The sequence below is a fragment of the Ambystoma mexicanum genome, chromosome 2p, assembly GCF_040938575.1.
Source record: "Ambystoma mexicanum isolate Mex_15411 chromosome 2p, UKY_AmexF1_1, whole genome shotgun sequence".
NCBI classification, from domain to species: Eukaryota; Metazoa; Chordata; class Amphibia; order Caudata; family Ambystomatidae; genus Ambystoma; species Ambystoma mexicanum.
The window spans coordinates 1,461,680,197-1,461,699,870 of record NC_090923.1 but is presented as its reverse complement, the minus strand read 5'-3'; the positions used below and the strand labels follow the sequence as shown (position 1 = coordinate 1,461,699,870).

The window sequence follows — 19,674 nt, the reverse complement described above, 5'->3', positions numbered from 1 at the left end:
TCTGTTACAGTGTCGATTTTGCAGAGTTTATTTGTTGGTGTAAGTTCAAGGGTGGCTTCCAGCAACTCTGCATCCGATAACTCGGTGTCTGTGTCCAGTTTTCTCTTTTGGTAGTTGGTAAAGAAAGACTTCAGAGGACAGGACAAAAGTGGCTTTAGGAGAAACTGTCCCATGGTTGCACCTTTTTTTTGTGTTATTTGCAGCGTGGCCATTATTGTCTTCCTTTTATTAGAAGCCGTGGGTTTCGTGGCAAGCTTCTGCTTGCTAGAATTGGTGTTCGCCAGGTTTTGAATTTTCACTTGCTTTTTCGTTAGATGTTTGCTTTTGGACTTGTCTCCCTGTGAATTAGTTTTTAGGAGGGTATGCCTGCGCACTGCATCGGTGTCTGGGTCCGAGTTTTCTTCCATGTGACTCCTTTCTACATCACTTTCTCTTTCCCCATCACTGGCTTGGGCTTCCAGAAGATGCTCATCACTACTGTTATTTTGAGCGGATTGCACACTTACTGGGCATGTACTGTTCGGGGGTGAATGCTGTTCTGGATGTACCATCGCTTTAATACAGGTTTGATTGCCTGCCGATGGAGGGATTTGTTTGCTAATGTCCTCCGGTGTTAATGTTGATTTCGCGAGGGCCACTCCAGGTCTTCCTGGCTCATGTGCCTGAACGTATGGGGGGGGGGTCTGCTCCACCACTGCAGACCACCCCTGTCTCTGCCGGGGCTCGCTCCTTGCCATTGAAGTTATCTGTGGCATGTCCGGGGGCTCCGCCCATCTGAAGCAGAGCCGGCCGAGAGCCACAGTTTCTTGCCTCCTCGCAACTGCGGTCCCGCTCGGAGTCCGGCAGGGGCAACCCTCCGGCCGCCTCTGCCGGATACTCGCCACAGCGGGACGCTGGTCGCTTCAGGAAGGCTCGCTTCTTTATTTGGGTCCTTGTGTTTCGGGTATCCACCTCCGGACCCCGGCTCCACCTGCGTTGATGTAGGCAAGTCATTAACTCCCAGTGGTTTCGGGAGACTGACTTCTGGATCCAGTATATTTTTGTTACTCCTTAGATGGCGACGGCCTGAGTCCATTTCCCCCACAGGGGCGGTGTTGTGTGTGATCTCCTGGGCTTGATTAGCCATGTCATTTTTGTCTCTGGCATTTGGAGTTTTAGCAAGGCCGAGCTGGCCGCGGTGAGCCGAGATCTCTGTATACGCCGGCTCTCAATCGCCCTTTCCATTTCTTCCACGTCTGCCACGGACTGCGGCAGACTGCCTCTCACCTCGCCTCTCAGCTCCGCTCACCGCTCCGCGGTATGAATGCGGAGAAATAGGAAACTTCCACAAATTAGCACTGTGGAAAGACTGCTGGACTGCGGCAGGCTGCCTCTCACCTCGCCTCTCAGCTCCGCTCACCGCTCCGTGGTATGAATGCGGAGAAATAGGAAACTTCCACAAATTAGCACTGTGGAAAGACTGTTGGATTGCGGCAGGCTGCCTCTCACCTCGCCTCTCAGCTTATATATATCCTGTTGTTCTTTCATGGTGATCTGGAAGTATTTCATATCTTGCAGCCTCTTTCAGATCTCGATAGTGAGAGTGAGGTGCGGCTTGACACTTTGTCTCACGTACAGAGGTGCTTTCCTCTGACTTGGTCTTGGTCTCAGACGGCGGTGAGAGGGAGCCGTTGGTGAGAGCCGGGAAGTGGCGTACTGTACCGTACTGTATTGGTGAGTGATCCTGCCTGTCCCCACGGAGGACGGTGGACGGCGTGGGGGCTGGGGGTGAGGAGCTGCTCGGATTATTAGAGGAGAAAATATCAGCAGAGTTTGAAGGCGGTAAGTCTGACAGTTGGTTAGTGGCTGCTTGGATGTTAGCGGCTATTGGGAGAGCAGGAGCTCCCTAATAATATCCTTGATAACACCCCACAGTGACCTTGTTTGTTAACTCACCGGTGGCACCTCCGGTCTGCTCGAAAAAGTGAGGAAACGTGGACCCTACCCCCCAGGCCCAAACTAAAATAGGGGCTGCCAGCACAGTGGCTGGTGTGTCGGGAAGAAGTCTGAGAACTGTTGGAATTCTTTAGAAGTTTTTGCAAGTTCTGTTTGGTAGCTCGTATCTCTCGGACTGAAGACTAACTCGGATCTCGGTGCGCCGAGCAAAACTTTAAGAATTATATTCTGTTTGAAAGGGCTATAACTCCTGTAAGTTAAGCCTTTCTGCCTCTGACACTCAGTTCCACCTATTGCTAAGTTTGCTGTCGCCACCAAATCTGCCCCCCTAGCATAGCGCTGCGATAGGTGTCGCACGGAAGGTGGCTGCGAGAAGGCTTTTCACCGTAAGAGGATGTTAGAAACCAGTGCCCTGCAAGGAATTGGCGGACATGAAGAAATGTCACCTCTAAAGCCAGTTGAAAGTTTGCCTTCACCAACAACAATGGAGGAGGGGGGGCTCCTCTCTGGAGTGTAATGGCGAATACAAATGAACAAACTGTGGAGGAAGTACCGAGTAAGTGCTCTTCACCGAGGGGTTGCCCGTTTAATATCATTGTTGAAATGGGTGCGATCACTGTGCATGGCATCGATAATCCAAATACGGAAGCTGCAGACTGTATGAGTAAATGTGCCGCAGAGGTTAGGCCAAAATTAAGGGTGTGCTCATGCAGGGACGGCAGTGTGGCTTGGCGGATCGCGAGCAGGCAGAGGACCCGTCCTGCCATATTGCAGCCTATAACATCACTATGGCTACCGGGGCTGAAGGAGTGTGTGAGGCGCAGCCCCAAGATTTTGAAGGGTTGTGGGAATTGCAATCAGTTGTAAGCAGGCGGTTCCTAGAATCCCAAGCTCATGGTTAGTATGCCCCAAAATACCAATTTTGGCAAAGAGAAAATCACACATAGATATTGATTCAAGCACAAAGCCTGATGGCATCCTATCTTCGGGGTCCCAGGAGGAGTTGGTCCCCGTAGAAAATTGGAAGCAGGGAGGCAATCGTAGACCTAAGAAAATAAAGCTGAATCAAGATCCGAGAGCAGCTGGTGCAACAACGGGAGGGGAGAAGTTTACTTTCGGGACATCAAAGGAGAAACCAGATACATCAAGGAAATGTCTTTTTTTTTTCCAGCACGCAGTAACAACATTTGGAAGCCTCCTAACTTGGCCTTGGGGGTCAAAACGGTGGGGAGACGTTTCTATTTCAACGGAAGACGTTCAATGTCGGGCAAAGGCAGCAATGAGATAATTTTGGCAGGGATCAGTGGAAATACATCTGAAATCCCTGATCAAGTACTTTAAGAAACGACCATTAATATGGAAAGGGGGTCTTGCGAAGACAGCAATTTGCCAAAAGAAATAAGGCAAAGGGAAAACAGCCTGCCGCAAATTAACATATCGGAAGGCTGCAAGACACAAAGTACTCAAACTCCAAATGGAAAAAATTAATTTAATAAAGTGAGGAACAAGCTGCCTTTAACAAAAGACTTGGCCTCAAATGACTACTGAACTACAAAAGGGTAATGGTCCAGGACATGAAATTACAAGCTCTAGCAATAATGGTATGGATGAAGATTTTCGTCTGGTTTCAACCCTAACAGCTCTTCTATTACCATTTATGAAGCTCCACAAGACTGGAAGACAATAAAGGACCATTCTACGATGCTTGCAATGGTCCACATTAACATGATCTTTGTTGAAGGGTTCATAACAGCCATTCATAAAAATATGGATAACAGCTCAGAAGGCGTGGCAGAACTGTTGCATGACCTACTCAGCCCTATCATAAAAGAAAATCAGAAAGGAGGCTATCACGAAGATCTGTGGGTTCAGGTCGTCTGCAGGCGGAAGGTGAATGAACTACGGACCTGTTTGACATAATTATAAAAGAAGCCAATTCAGTGGATCAATGGAATCACGGAGAATTAACAGTCGATTTGTTGCCAAAGTCAAGACTGATCAGTATTTCAAAAGAAGCCAAACCCAGAAAAAGGAAAAAATAAATAAGAAGATGGAGATGTGGCTACTCTGAAACTGCAGGGTTTGGTTATTGGGGACAGCCAACAAAATCCTTTTCCATCAGAGACAAGGAAGGAGCATACGAAGCCGATGAGGGTTTCTTCCGATAAGCCCCTATTTCTCAGACAAGAAGGAAATCTATCAAACCTCAAAGGAAGTGAATTGGGAGAAGAAACTGAGAAGTTGGTAACTCAGACAAGCCAGCTCAGAAAATCTGTGAAATCTTTACAAAAAAGAATGATGATAATGTACAGGCAAAGGGGACCGGCACCCAGGCAAATAAAATAGTGGCAGTACAGGATAAAAGAAGTGATAAAAAAAAATGTAAAAATCAGCCAATTCCTGTAAAAACAAAGTCTAATTGTAGTCGATCATTCATTAGACATTTGACAGTGCCACAATTGAAATCGGGAGAAGCGATAAAAACAAAGAACCCGACGTTGATTGCAAACAGGGGTATTATTACGGTTGAGGAAAGGTCTGAGATAAACGGCCCAAGGTCAGATGACTCCAGTGAGAGGAGTGAAACAGAAGGCCAAAGGTTTGACGATGATAGTGCGATCAATCTTATGGACCTCTCTACTTACAGCTTCTCGACCAATGAAGGTACGAAGTCCGATGACCGCTTTTGAATAAACAATTAATGTGTAATCGATGAATCAGGAGTTGGAGACCTCAGAAAAAGATGAGGATAGTCCGTATAAGCCAAAGAGATTTTGGAGAAGGAAGACCAAAGACAATGAAATGACAGCTCCAAACATACTCAGAAGAGAAATGGCCGGGTGGATTTGGAAAATTGCAAAGACAAACAAGTCTTGGGTCAGGCAAAACTTACAGATGTGAACAAAGGAAGAACAGAGGTAAGATGGAATCAAGGATAAAGGTGAGCCTAAACCCCCTGCAGATTCCAAAATACCCCATGGCAAATAGGGTTGAGCGTGAAGTAAGATCAAATAAAGGGAAGCCAAAGATAACGACTAACCTAAATCTCCTGAGGAATCCGGAAAAAAAGCACACTCTAGGACCAGAAAGAAAAGAAAAAGGGGCCTCTAATTCAAACGCAGACAATTTAAAACTGTGTCTGGAAAGGGTGTGTGGGGATAATGACGGTCTGGTGCTAAATAGAGCCAACGTAGTTCGGTTACTTCACCACATTCCAGCGTTAAGGGTAGGAACATCTAAAGATTTGGCCATAATTGAATTCCCAGGGGAGCGGCGTACAGACTTAATAAAAATGCATTTAACTTCTAAAGTAGTTAAACATCTGTTGCTTAAGGAAGCCCAGCAGTTAAGACCATTAGGTTTTGATTTGAAAGAAGACAAGCTGGTAAACTGGCCAATCTCGTATTACCCCAGGAATGGGGGACTAGAAGAGGTCCAAAAAAAAAAAGGAGTTCTTCTTGAAGTGACAAGATAAGAGAAACCGCAAGTGCATTAAAAGAAACAAAGCAACATAATCAAGAAGGAAACTGCGATGGCAACCAAGAAAATTGGAAATGGTTGGCTGGTCTATTGGCAGATAAGCTTCATAAACAATAGCGCCATAAGCCTATAAAAAGTTCCGACTGGTCGTTGCTGAGTTGGAATACTAGGGGCTTTTCCCGAGAGTGAGGACCAAATAGATGCCGATGTCATCTGCCTGCAAGAGGTTTGGCTCCGGGAGGTCCTGTTAATAAAAGGCTTTTGGGTTTTATTAAACTAAGCATTCAGAAACAAAAGGGGAAGAGCAATGAGTGGACTACTAGTAGCAGTGAACAACGACCTGTACTGGACTTTGTGTTACACCCTGAACCTGACGCCTTTTGTCCAACTAGTGGTAGTAAAAGTATCAAAAGAACAGGCTCTTCATCCCCAAAAGTTCATACTTGTGAATATGTATTGGAACCCAGTGCATAAACGGAACCAGACCATGGTGGAATACATTGCTGCTTTAATGGATGAAAAACGAGCCAAATGGAATGACCCCTTAATAATAATTGTGGCTGACCTCAATTGTACTTGTATAGATCACCTAAATAATCCAATTAGGAGTGACGTGGAGGAAAACAATGCAATGAAGGGACTGCACAATTTTGAATGGCATAATGGAGGGCGACATCCTGGGAAAATGCACCTGGAAAGGTCTTGTAAGTGAACACATTCTAGACTATAAACGTGTGTCTCCAAACATGTCGGAGATCATAAAAAAAATGGAAATGTGTCCTATGGGGAGAAGCGATCATAACCAATTAATTATGACGTGCGAGCAAATTAACAAAAGGAAGCCGGGATGATATGAGCCAAAACTCACAATAAAAATGGGCAGAAATAGACTGCGCATCCAACCAGAGAAACTGACAGACTTGATTGAGAACTTATCAAATACCATCAAAGCAACGAGTCTAGAAGATGGTTTCCAACCTGTAAATTACGTCCCGTTACTCCAAGAGTTTGTGGAACAAGGAGGGGGAAATGGGCGGACTAAATTTAGTCATCGACATGCCTATGACAAACAGGTTGTAGGCAAGAAAAAAATCTTAAGGAAAGCCATTGGGCAACAAAAACACCACAAGATGGGGGAATTACTCCAGGGAGATCCATAAACTCAAACCGTGTTATCACAACTGGTTGAAGCTGCACAAAAAATCAAGACGCCCAGCGCATGCTTGATGACACTAAAACAAAAAGATACGGCAGCTATATGGTCAAGTATCAATGAATTGGATGCGCCTCAAGATGCGCTGCTGGTCAATCCTATTTCAGCAGCGACTTGGTGCTTATATTATACAAAACACCAAGATGTACAGGATGAGGAGGCACAAGGATCAAATCAACCACCAAGGCGGTTACTGGATTTAACCCAAGAGGGTTATTCATTAGATAACGAGATTTCAACAGTCGAAGAAATTATCAAGAGACTTAAAAACTTGAGAGCCCCTGGCCCAGATGGACTAACGAATGTCTTATTAAAACAACACACCAGGTTATGGGCAACCTTTCCCCATCAGTTATATAAAGGCATCTTGGAATTTGAGAAGGTTCCAGCATCCTGGAAATCGGAGGTGGTTGTCCCGATTTTTAAAAGGGGGTTAAGAACAGACCCAGACAACTACCGTCCGATTGCGTTATTGGATGTGGCTGCAAAATCTTCGGCACGATCATAATAAAAGTTCTGGTCAAATGGAGCAGGGAGACTGTCCATCAAGATCAATGGCAGTCGGCTTCGCTATGGGCATTGGTACTTCGTGGAACATCTTCCTAATCTCTTGAAAGCCAAAACCATATCTAGCAAAGGCCAAAAAGTATATTTGGCGTTCATTGACCTTTCAAAAGCATTTGATTCAATTAAGAGTCAAGCTATGGTCTAATGTTGATGAGTGGCAATGCCCAGGAGTGATTTTGGACTACATTAAAGACCTCCATAATGATACATCAATCAAAATCAAGTTAGACCAGGCAGGCAATTTGCCATATCCTATATTAACAAACGTCAGACTGAAACAAGGCCGTCCACTTGCACAAGAACTTTTTTAATTGTTTCTGTCAAACATTGATGAAGCCTTTACGTATACACGTGCATCCCCCCCTAAAATATCAGATACGACCATCAGGAGACTGGTCAATAACGACGATGTCGTCTGCATAGAGTAGACTCCTATTGGGTTACAGCACCAGCTGGATGATCACCAAACTTATTTGGAAGCAAACAACTTAACAATCAACCCTGTTAAATCTCGAATCATGGTCTTTGGCGAGTCATATAGGGGGCGAAGTAGGAAGATCCCGGCATGGTTTCTAAAAGGGCAAAAGGTCAGTGTGGTGAATGCATTTGCTTACCTGGGTGTATGCGTTAACACCAGTTCATGTGAAGCACCGAGTACAGCGATAGTATGTAAGAAAGCACAATATTTGGCAGCACAAGGCAGATTGCTACTATAGAAATTTTGTCGGTTTTCATTAATCACTCTAATAACATTTTATAGGGCTAAAGTAGTCCCAATCTTGACATATGGAGCTGAAACATTCTTCATGATGTCCGATGATATATGGCCTCGTCCAGAGGGGATATTTTGGAAATCGGTTTTGGGATTGACCAAATGCATCCCTATTCATATCGTAAGGAGAGAACTTGCCCTTACTTCATTGAAAACTATCTTATTATGGAAATCGATATCTTTTTATTGGAAATGTCTCGAAGATTCCCCAAAGGGAGGTCATCGATAGCTAAAGAAGGCTGTGAAGGACGCCTGGGAACATATTCTAAAAGAATGGCAAGGCATCTGCCAGAAGATTATCACTGACTTAAACGAGCCAGAGGAAACACTGCTGAGAAACCCAGGATTGGTAAAAAGAAAGTTATATATCAACGATTGGATCGAGACACAAGAGGCAATATATAACTACAAACATAGAGATGAATTTTGGTCTGGGGCAAGGGAGTTGAATGTGTTGCCCGGTTACATCCAAATTTCTTCAAACTGGTTTCTCAGAGGGCAATATATGCGTTTCCGATTTAACATTCTGCCAACCCGACAAGTCCTAAGTAAAAGAAAAGAATATCTTACTGAGCCGATCTGCAAACTAGGTGAAAAAGCTAATGTGGAAGAATCCCTTCAACACTTAGTGCTGATGTGTCCAGAGTTAAAAGTCGAGAGAGACTCTGTTATGCGGAAAGTAATGACAAAGTATGAAACTAGGTCCCCTGAAGACTGGTGGAGGATTTTAATTGAAGGAGAGAAAACACATATTACCCTGGCCTTAACAAGGTTCCTGTTGTTGATATTTGAAAAACTGTATGAAGCATCTGCTAGCAACACAGGAAGAACTATATAGATGCCGGGGAACGTCCATGAACTAAGAACAAACCCAAAGTTTTTACTGTGGGTCTCTCCTTAGTAAACTACAAGGAGAGGACACTTTTAAGTATGATTTGTAATTTCATTTGGTTGTAATTTTTCTTTTAGGTTTGGGACTGCCTTTGTAGGTTGGATTGTAAATTGATTGATTGGCTAAAGGTTTTCTAATTGGCAAACCGTTTTGAGCCAAATAAATAAATAATAAAAAAAAGTTCTCATCCTCTTTCCATTAGTGTTCCGCAAGTGTCGGTTCTTGGGTCCCTCTGGCTTCTTTAATCTCTTCTCATGGGTGTCGGTGCATTTTTATGATGGCGACACCCAAATCCTTCTTTCTTTTACCTCTTTGGTCGACACTTTTCACTAGAGTCTTTCAAAACAAAAAGTCTTAAACTACATCTCTTACAGTCTGTTTTTCCTTTTCTTATGTTTTCTTGATTATTGGCAGTCTCATGTTTTTGTCATTCTTCTTCATGCATTGTCATTTCGCATATACCTTTTTCACTGCTTTACCTTTGTTCAGCGCCTTGGATAAAGGCGCTACATAAATACCATAAATTTAAAAAATGGTTTCCGTGCTCATCATAGATTTACAAATGTTATAACATTTCTTTTATGGAAGAGCCTCCTTTTTCTATGCTACAGTACCGGGTCCGTGTTCGGAGTTGGTTGGGTCCCTAAATATTTACTATTGGGGAAGGATTTGGTCTAGGAGACCTGGTTCCTTATTTTGGTTAGCCTTAATGTTGGGGACATTAGGGATAATGAGGTGAGTGTCAGGTTTCCTTGCTCTCCCACATTTCTGCGTATCAGGGTGGCCAAGGTTGAGATTCTCATCCCCATGTTTGTTCCCTGGGGTCTTAGCTCTACTGTGTGGGTGGCTGAAACTTTCTGGGGCTGTATCCTTTGGGCTCCTGCCCACCTTTATGGGTGACAAAAGGTTGACTACGCCTGTGACTGTCCACTACTTTAATGTGGGGATGCAGGTAAGTGGTCTGGGCATCCCTGGTATACCCCCTCCTGGTCCAGCTTCCACTAGCTTTGGGTGGCCCCAACCCTTTTGAGCACCCCATTTCCTATGCCTATGTATAAGACTTAATCACGGTAGTCATATGGGTTACAAAAGGCAGTAAATAAAAAGGAATCTCACAGCAAACGGAAGGTCTATAAACTAAAAAGCTAGCAAAATGTTTGTGGGACTACTCAAGTAAGCAAAAGGAACCCAATAAATTAAATTCTGACCACAATGTGAAGGATGGGGCGTAGAGGACATACATGTGCACACATGTCATGATGTGTAGAAAACACGTTCAGGGATGTGTAAGTTACGCATCTTATGTTTTATCTTGGACAAATATTACAATAAGTAAGATGCGGTTAATAGGTTTGAGTTCAGCTCAGTACCTGTTTTCAGGCACACACCCACCACTCCCCATATCAACTATAGGTTATTTACATGGACCACTGCCATCTTTAACACAGCATTGTATTGCTACACTAGACCACCATATTCTCTCTAAAGAAAGATGGCAAAAGAGTTTGACATGTAAAATACGTACTTAAAGCTGAACCCACAGAGTTAGTGATTGAATTCGTGTAGTTGGTATAATGTTTTTTGTGTTCAGGATAGCAAATAAAAAATGAACGTGAAAAATAGCACATCTAGCATTGATTGTTCAAATCACAATGACTTAGTAGTATCTAGTTATGGAGCCACGCCTACTACTGAACAATTTGTATGTTTAGCTCCAGGTCGTCTTCATGTTTAGTGGATAATGCAAATGCACAATATTTTCTGTTTGCAGATATTCTCATCACATTAATTCAGCATGGGTTTCAAAGAACTCTTAATCTGGGAAAGAGGACTGAGGAGCACAAAACCCCACAAGTAAGAACACAGTGGTGGCTTCTTTGATATGGAAGTCCTCGGCTATGGTGTGGTTTTAGTCCCTATGGCATGAAAAGCTCTGACCTTTCTCTACAGTTCCATACAGACAGAAATGACTGCATTTATATTTAGTGGGTTAACTGAAACGTGCTTTTTGAAGAAGCTGTTAAATCAAAATATGTTTGTATTGTGCATGCCCCTTTTGTCGCAATCCTTATAAAGTATTGAGTGCAAATGAAAGAATGTTATTATGAAACCAAGTTAAAACATACATTTCCCAGATATTCTTTATATAAGTTTCCACTTCAGTGAAAATAATTTTCCTTTCTTGGTCTTCCCTTTTACACAACATTTCTATAATTATTTCAGTTGATATTAGCCCCGATTACACATCACATATGCATTGCATTGGAATTGAAAGGCGAGGAATGAAAAAATGATGTCCCACGTGACATGGTGATTTGTGGTGCATTTCCTGATGGTCCTGTTTCTGTGGAAAGATTAGGCAGAGCACCAGTCAAACTACTACGATGGTAGGCCGGTATCAGGGACTTTTTATGTTAGTGTGTTCTTGTAAACTGCCAGCTCGTCTGCCTGGAAGTTACTGGCCATCATTCTGTTTAGATCTGGAGACTAGCAGAACTTGGTTTTCTCCCAGCTGTTCTTTCATATATCGACTGTGCCAATTCCAGACGCATGTAGTGCATCTTTCTTCAAAGAGGGGACAATTGTAAGCTCTGTTTCACCATCTCCCAGAGAAAAACACAATTGTGTGATTTACTCAAAGCACATCATAAGGAGAATATTGGGGAGGAGAATGTGGAGGGTAGAGGTAGAATCCAACATGTAGTGTCAGCTGAAGACACCAGTTCCATCTCCCAAACAAATTAGACACACATGCCACAGCATCATCCAGTAGCCTTCGCTGGACGTTCAACTCCACTTCAGAGCTTATGTACAATGCATTGTGGTTATGCAAATTTGCTCAAAAGCTGCAGAAAAGTCTTAGGGCAGCACTATTTTGTACATAGATTTAACTCCCTAAGGCAGACGGTGTCCAGGGATGCAGACAACCACATACATGTTTCACCCTCATAAGAGGATCATCACTGCAGTATAGTTTCATTGTTGTGGTTGGTCTTTTCTAATATAACATTTCAGACCATTTTCTTTCATGCTTTTTTATACCCACTATAACATTGATGGTGTTTGCAAAACATACCCTATTGATGATGAAGAAATGCATATGTGGTTTTACTCATACTTGAACCCTGTCTGTCTTGGGTGGATAAATGTATGCCTTGGAAGAAAAACAAAATGTGTGTGCCAAAAAGCATGCGTTTCAGCCAATTTGCCTACCCACAGGGCATTGCTCAGTGGTTCTGAACTGGAGTTGAACTTACACTAATCGCTACTTGGTGGCTGAGTGGCATCTGTGGCTGATGAGCCAAAGATGTGAAGAAGTTGGGAGGGTTTAAAGAGACTTGGAGTATCTTAAGTGTTGTGTGAGAGGGTCCCAAAGAGGTGAAGGAGAGGAGAATGTGCGCTAATGAAATAAACTGATGAGAGGAATGTAAGGAAAGAACAGGAGATGCAGGAAAATGAAATAGAGGGGCAACAGAGAAAATATTGAAGGGAGTGAAGGAATGAGGACACCTCTGAAAGGCAGGTGACAGAAAGAAGTGAAGGGGGAAAGTTGGCTATCCACGTGGTGAAGGAGGAGATAGTAGGAGAAACTGAGGAGGTGAGGTGGGAGGACGATTAAAGGATTAGGAGAAGGGGGTATTGCAGCATAGTTGCGAGCAGAGAATTGTTAAGACTGAGATGGTGGACTCCAAGATAAAATAGGTTAAAACCATGAAGGCAAATAATAAAGGGCAAGTATTTGTGGGACAAACCTGAGGTGAGACACTGGGGCAGAGGGAGGGATTGGAAAAGGTGGCTGGAGGAGCAGAACCCTGAGTGAGAGAAAGAAAGTGGGTAACCTAGTGAGAGCCCTGTCCCAGCATCGGGCCAGCCTCCTGTCCTCTAGGTCAAATCCATCCCAAAAGGCCTGTCTCGTACAACCCCACTTATGGAATCCACTAACAAGCTCACTTTTATAGTGCTAAGAATCAAGGAGAAAGGACTCTGAGAACTGTGTAAAACAAGGTGTGGGAGCCATTGAAACCAGAGACTGTGAGTGCACAAGCATTGTGAGCATTTGCTGGTGGACATCAATCCCCTGGACTTACGGCTTACTGGCAGAACCTTTGTTGGAATACTTTATTTTCATGAGAGACATTTTCTTTGGATACTTTTTCCTGGATCTTGTTCTGAATACCGTGAACAAAAGACTGACCTTGCAGATTCCAGGCTGAGAAGGCCACACCAGCAAGGTCTGTCTTTTGTTCCTGGCCTTCTCCAAGTCCATTTCAGGGAGTTCGCCAAAGCCTCACTCTGCTGCACAGAGCACCCTCCGCCCCCTCCATCTGCCTTTCGCCCCACTTATCTTCTGTGGGCTCTGGCTGCCCCTGTTGCGGTTTGCAGGCCCTTAACCCGGACACACATGTTGTGCTTTCGTATACAACCTTTTGTTCGTTGGACTTCTGGATTCATGAGATACAGACCCTTCATAGTTTCCCAGAGCACTGCCCCTCTGAGGAGAAGAACTCTCCTGACAACCTTTAGTTTATGAAAAACACTATTTGTTTTGGCCATACCTTTGCACGCTTGTTAATAAAACACTTTGTTAACTCAATTTCCTTTGCTGGCCTTTTCATTAAATAAAAGTTATTGTGGTATGGTTTAATACAAATATTATTAGATTATGAAAAGAAAGAAGCACTAACAAACAGCATGGTACAAAAAAAGAAGAAACCAGTACAATCTAGCTATTTTCCAGTATGCTAGAGACAAAGAGCTACTATGGTAAAGGAAATCTGCCTGCCACTTAATATATGCCTCCAGAAACTAGACGACAAATATTTACAAATCTAGTAAAATAAAAACATTGGTTAAGGTACACACTAGGTCATTCAATAAAGAGTTGTTCCAAAGTCTCTATAAACTCGGACTCATTACAAAGTCTACACGATTGAAGGTTCCTAAGAATTTAAGAAATGTGAGTCAATTACTTCCCAAATTGGGAGTCAATTGGATCCCAGTCTGAGAACATTTAATCTGTACCTTCTATTAGGGAACACACTTACATAATTGTGGACTTGGTCCAGAGTTTTTTCAACTAGAGAAGGATAAGTAAATAGTTTGTAATTTATGATCTGCTCTCTAATAGTAATTCAATCCAGACACCATATTTGTTGTTCGCTGATATCGGATTAATAACTCATTTATAGCTGTCCCATCTAGTTTGTCTAAGATAATATGGCACTTTGTTATCCCGTTGTTTAAAGTAAGGCAAGATTGTGTCAAACTTTATGACAAAGCAATGAGAAAGCGGGGAGGGTGTCAATAATTCAGTATAAAGCAACAATGCTTTCTAGTCAATTGGAGATGGTAATGAACAAACTCCCAATTCGTAGCAGATAGCACCCCGGGACCCCATAGGAAGATTGAGATTTCTTCTCCAAATCTTCCTCTCATTTTTACACCCGGAATTCATCTCTGCACCGTAAATTAAACTCAGGAGAATTATGCCTCTGTATAATTTCTAACATCAGCAATATGGAGAATTTACCATACCTTTGCTGAATAACGGAGCCCGGGTCCTTCCAACTGGTCACAAGTTCTAGCGGTCTGTTACCTGTGAACCAGCTGTATTTCAGTTGTCTCTTTGTCAAGGGATTAAAGATCAATGTTTTAGTCTTAGTATGATTAAGCTCTGGATACAGGTCCTGTGAAAATTTGATAATGGATCAGGTCGTCAGAGACCAATAGTTTAAGTCAATAATTGTCAGCGTAAAAAAGTGACTAATGTGGGAGTGACCCAATCTAGGAAGAAATGCAGCACACTTGGCTAGAGCGTTCCATAGGTTCGATATGTATATGTTAAACAAAGCCATCCTTGATGCAATCCGCAATGAGTGGGCATGATGCCCTATAGGGAAACCTTGGCAACTAAACAAATTGTGACCTTGTATCCTGATGAGCATATCTAAGAATCTTGACATGGGAAAACCTAAATGGCTCAATTGTCCCCATAATTTAGCTTGATTTACCCAAACAAAATCTAGTATGTAGGCAAACTCCGTACATGGGCTTGTTGCTGCAATAATGATAATGAAACAGTTTAAAGAGGTACCCATATCTTTTTGAAAACCTGACTGGTTCCGACCTCTAGTCTCATAGTGATTCGTCCATTCTTCCAAGTACTTCAGAATTATAGCCGAAAAGATTTTGCTAGTAGTGCCAAGTAGGAATTACCTGCAAAACTGTAGGCCCATTGCCCTATGTCCATTCTTAAAAATTGGGACCATATGCGAAATTTTCCAAGAACTAGGGCTGGACTGCGTCAATAATATGGCCTTAATAAACTTTAACAGAATAGCTGTACGTAACTCCGGATTCCCCCTTAAAGGTCTCACTGCCAGCCCATCTGGTGCAAGGGCTCGAGATGATTTATCTTTAGTAATCGGGTGTTATATATACTCTGGATCAAAATTGGACTTGAGCCAGTTCTTGTAAGATTGTTTTCAGGGTTTTTTTGTTGATAAGATGGAATTAGTCATTTTCTTTACTTAGAAGATGCAGATTGTGTTTCAATTCTTTTTTCTTAGAAATGCAACTTCATCAAAGCAGTGGGTTCTAAAAATTTGAGCTGAAGCCTTAGACAGGAGATCTCTTACAAAGTGTCTCATTGGTTTGCTTAGAACTTTACCAAACTTAGTTGTATCCGTAAAGTCCTCTGAATTATTGTTTAGAGAAATATCCAGTTTTAACTGAATTTGTCGACAGCTCACGGTCTCCAAACTAATCTTGTGAACTGTTTATTGATGAGTACAGGAGCTATATGTGTAGAACGTTTTTGTCTGGCCTGTTTGCCGATCAATGTCAGCTTTGGGACATCAGATGTCCTCCCAGAACCTTTATGTCCCGGGTTTCTTTTGTGGGGGTGTGCACTGCTCATACTACTGGGCAGTTTCCAGTTGAGGGAGCCACCTAAGGCAGAGATGTTCATAACATATTTTTTTGAACTTGTGTATATCTGGGTTGCTTACAGGTAGGCCCAAAAAACAGGTTACTGTGAGCCATGTTTGTCATCTGAACACATTTTTGCTCCTCAGTATAACCTAAGAGCGGGTGGTCCCTCGCATTGAAGAATACCTTTCAGCAGACATTATTGTGTGATTTACTTGCTACATTAAAACACTACAGGTCCCTCTGGTTAAGGACTTTCTTCCAGGCTTGAATACAATATGGTTACCTGGCAGGGGAGACGCCATGGTTGCTGGGGTGGTTCTCCCAGGGTGGGGCTCGTCCGTTGCACGCCCGATGTGCTGACCCTTGCGGTGTCCCTGAGTGCGGGATGCTCGACTGCATGGTTTCTGGTGGTGGGGGACTGCGTTTGCGCTTTCCCCTGGAAAAAAAAAATATATGGTTTCCTTTGTGGCAGAAAGTTTGTAAATAAAGCTTCTCTGGCTTAAACATTTTGTGCGGGAAACCTTGTTTACACCAGAGGAACTTTGAATGACATATGCCATGATAGACCCTAGTGCCATAGATTGTGGCCATAAGTGAAGTCCTAGTACAGATATTCCCTCATGCTGCTAGTCTTGCGGCAGGTGCTTAGGGCAAGTTTTCATGCATTTGTCGGCTGGCCATTCAGAAGTCTATTGTCCTTCCATACCTTCGTCTATCTTTTCGGCCTGCAATAGAGGCTGAAATCTGGAAAGGTCCTTATTCATTTGTATCATGGTTTTGGAGTATCTGACAGGGCCAGCATTGGAACCACTCCCACCCCAACCCGACCACGGTGACAGTGTGTGGGCAGGTCCCCCCCATTATCCCACCCATCCTTACCTGGACAGATGGTGGCCTCCAGGCCGCAACAGGGCCCAGGGAGACCGTCGGAGCTAAGCAACGGCAGGTGAAGCAGAATGCATCCTGCGGCAGGGTGCAGAGAGGACAGCAATATGGCCGCTCAACGGCAGAGGATGCGGCAAGAGGCTGCATGCCACCAGGGCGTGCCGCGGCACCCACAACACCGCCCAGGAAAGGAGACTCCATGAAGACCATAAAAACCACTATGCCACAAGGGAATATTTAATTATTAAATAAAGGCCTCCACAAAGACCATTACCCCACTCAACCACCAAGGATGGTATTATATTAAAAGGCCACATGGAGGCCTTTCACATCCAATGTCCCTGGATCCCATCAGGGTCCATGTTGGAAAAGAGGCAGGGCTTGCAAGCCCTTTTGAAGCCTCCCATGAACTTCCCATGACACACACCCTGGAGCGCCAGGTAAGCGATTGGTTAAGGTAAATGGCCAATCCTGGGAGGTGCTGGGGTATTTAAGTAGGTGCATGTGAATGATTGAGAGTGGGCTAGTTGGTTGAGGACAGGAGGTGGAGGAAGACGTCCAAGAGACCAGAGGAGGCGAAAGCGAAAGGAGTGAGAAGGCTATTTTAATGAGGTCGGTCTGTGGACTGTTTGCATGCGAGAGTGGAGAGTGGAGAGTGTAAAGTGTAGAGGTATAGAGGTAGAGGAGGAGGAGGGGGAGTGGTAGTGGTATTTGTATTTGTTTTATTTGTAACGCGCACCTTCAGGCCCGGAGGCATCTGGGCGCAACTTGGACATGGTTACATAGGAATCCATATATTCATCTTTTAGGACAGTGCAAGTATACAGAGCATACAATGATATACATATTTACAGCGTAGAAGTTGGGGCAGGTGTGTTCCTGGGACAGGCTCCCAGAAGCGTAAGAAGTTCAGGATTCAAGGCTGGTTGAAGAGCGAGGTTTTCGTTTTGGATTTGAAGGCGCTGAAACATTCTTCAGATCTGATGGTGGTGGGGAGGGCATTCCAAAGTTTGGAAGCTAGGATGGGGAAGCTAGATCCACCCGCTTTTTGAAGTTTGAACCTGAGAATGGTTAGGCAGTTGGTCTGGGCAGTTCTTTGCGGGCGGGTAGGCACGTGGCGGGCTAGTCGACTGCAGAGGTACGGGGGGGGGCTTGGTTGGCAAGGCATTTGTGAGTAAGACTTAAGGCTTTCAATGAAATTCTCTGTTTGACCGGAAGCCAGTGTAGGTTGGATCTAAAATCAGAGATGTGGTGGTTTCACGGGATGTTTAAGGCCTTCAGGTTCTCTTAGCTTGTTCCTAGGTAGAGGGCGCTCCCATAGTCGATTTTGGCCATGATGAGGGTTCTGGCCAATGTGACTGTATTTGGGGTTGTCAGAAATGGCCTGTAAGCTGCAATGAGTTTGCAGGTGTAGGCTGAGGCCGATCTGACTGTGTTAGTTTGTCTGGATAGGGAAAGGGTGGCGTCAAGGTAGACGCCTAAGGTTTTGGTGTCTTTTGAAACTTTGATGATGTTGCCATCAATGATAAATGATTGGTAGGATGGCTCGAGTTTACTAAGACGTTGCATGGTGCCCAAGATGAGGAGCTCAGTCTTGTCATCGTTGAGGCATAACTGGTGTTGTGCCCTCCAAGCTTGGATGACCAGGTAGACATCGTTCAGGGCCTTGGTGTCAGCCAAGTAGTCTCCAGTGATGGAAATGAGTATCTGGGTGTCGTCCGCGTAATTCGTATAGGAGACACCCAGATAGTCAAGTACATCAAAGAGCGGTTTTGTAAAAACATTATAAAGTGTTGGTGACACGCACGAGCCCTGGGGGACGCCGCAGAGAATGGGGGAAGGATCTGCAGCTGCAGATTGGGAAAAAACCCGCATAGATCTATTACTCAAGAATGATTTGATCCAGGCCGTAGCAGAAGGCGAGAAGTGGGCTGCAGATTGAAGATGCTTGCATAGGATATGATGATTGACCAAGTCGAAGGCCGCGGAGAGGTCAAGTAGGAATTTCAAGGCAAGTTTGCCATTGTCCTTTAGAACTTCAATTTGAGTTTTTAAGTCAAGTAAGGCTGTCTCTGTTCCGTGTTTAGGTCGGAAACCGGATTGTCTAAGACCAAGAAGATTATTGGCCTCCAAATACTCTTGGATTTGCAGGTATGCTGCACTGTCTAACATTTTTAATAGAAACGGGACAGTAGTAATGGGTCGGTAATTGGTCGCTATGCTAGGGTCAAGGGAAGGTTTTTTAAGCAGGGGGATCACCCATGCATCTTTAAGATTGTCAGGGACAGTTCCTGTTTTGAAGGAGGCGTTGATAAAGGATGTGATAAATGGGGCAAGGTCGTGGGCAGATTCCTTGATAATTGGGGCATGGCAGGGCAGGGATCACCCTGGCAGTTGGATGGTTTGATCTTCAGGATGATGTTTTCCACCTCCGTAGTAGTGAGTGGTGAAAAGGCAAATTGTTTGAGGTTGGGCAGGATGGGGGAGAGGGCCTCAGCAGAGATGGGGGGGTGGTTGTTGAATTTTAGGCTGTCTTGTTTAGCTGTGATTTTAGATTGAAGCATGGTGATTTTATTCAATAACGCTGCCTGAATGTTGGCACACCATTTGCTGTCTTTGATGCAGGTGTCGGGTGGGGGTGGGTTGCGGGGGTTTCGAGCTCTTTTAGGATCTTAAAGAGTTGCTTAGAGTTAGAGTCGGCTTGCACAATGAGGTTTTTAAGGGACTCTTTTTCGCCTCTACGATGGCTGCTTTGTAGGTGAGCGATGCCAGGAAAAAGTCATCTTTGTGTGCGTCGGAAGGGTGGCTTTTCCAGCGGTTCTCGGCGCAGCGCTTAGTTTTGCAGAGTACTCTTAACTGTGGAGTAAACCAAGAGTTCAGATGTGCCCGTTGTTTGGCGTTCCTCAATTTGATGGGGCCATAGAGTCTATGGCTGTAAGCATGCTGCAGTTATAGATATCAGCTAAGGTAGTAGGGTCATTACAGGAGTCGGTGGCC

General features: G+C 44.1%; 1 protein-coding gene and 1 non-coding gene across 7 annotated transcripts in view; both read left to right on the top strand.

Moving 5' to 3' along the window:
* FANCA (FA complementation group A) overlaps positions 1 to 19,674 on the top strand; it is a 3,206,914-nt gene that overhangs the window by 510,018 nt on the left and 2,677,222 nt on the right. For all 6 annotated transcript variants that reach the window (XM_069646037.1, XM_069646039.1, XM_069646038.1 and 3 more), the window contains exon 8: positions 10,631 to 10,713. In XM_069646037.1, the coding sequence (XP_069502138.1) occupies positions 10,631 to 10,713 (83 nt within the window). The remainder of the gene's footprint in view (positions 1 to 10,630; positions 10,714 to 19,674) is intronic.
* LOC138568204 (U1 spliceosomal RNA) lies at positions 16,068 to 16,231 on the top strand. Its single transcript, XR_011302559.1, has one exon. It is a non-coding gene; the product is annotated as a U1 spliceosomal RNA (small nuclear RNA).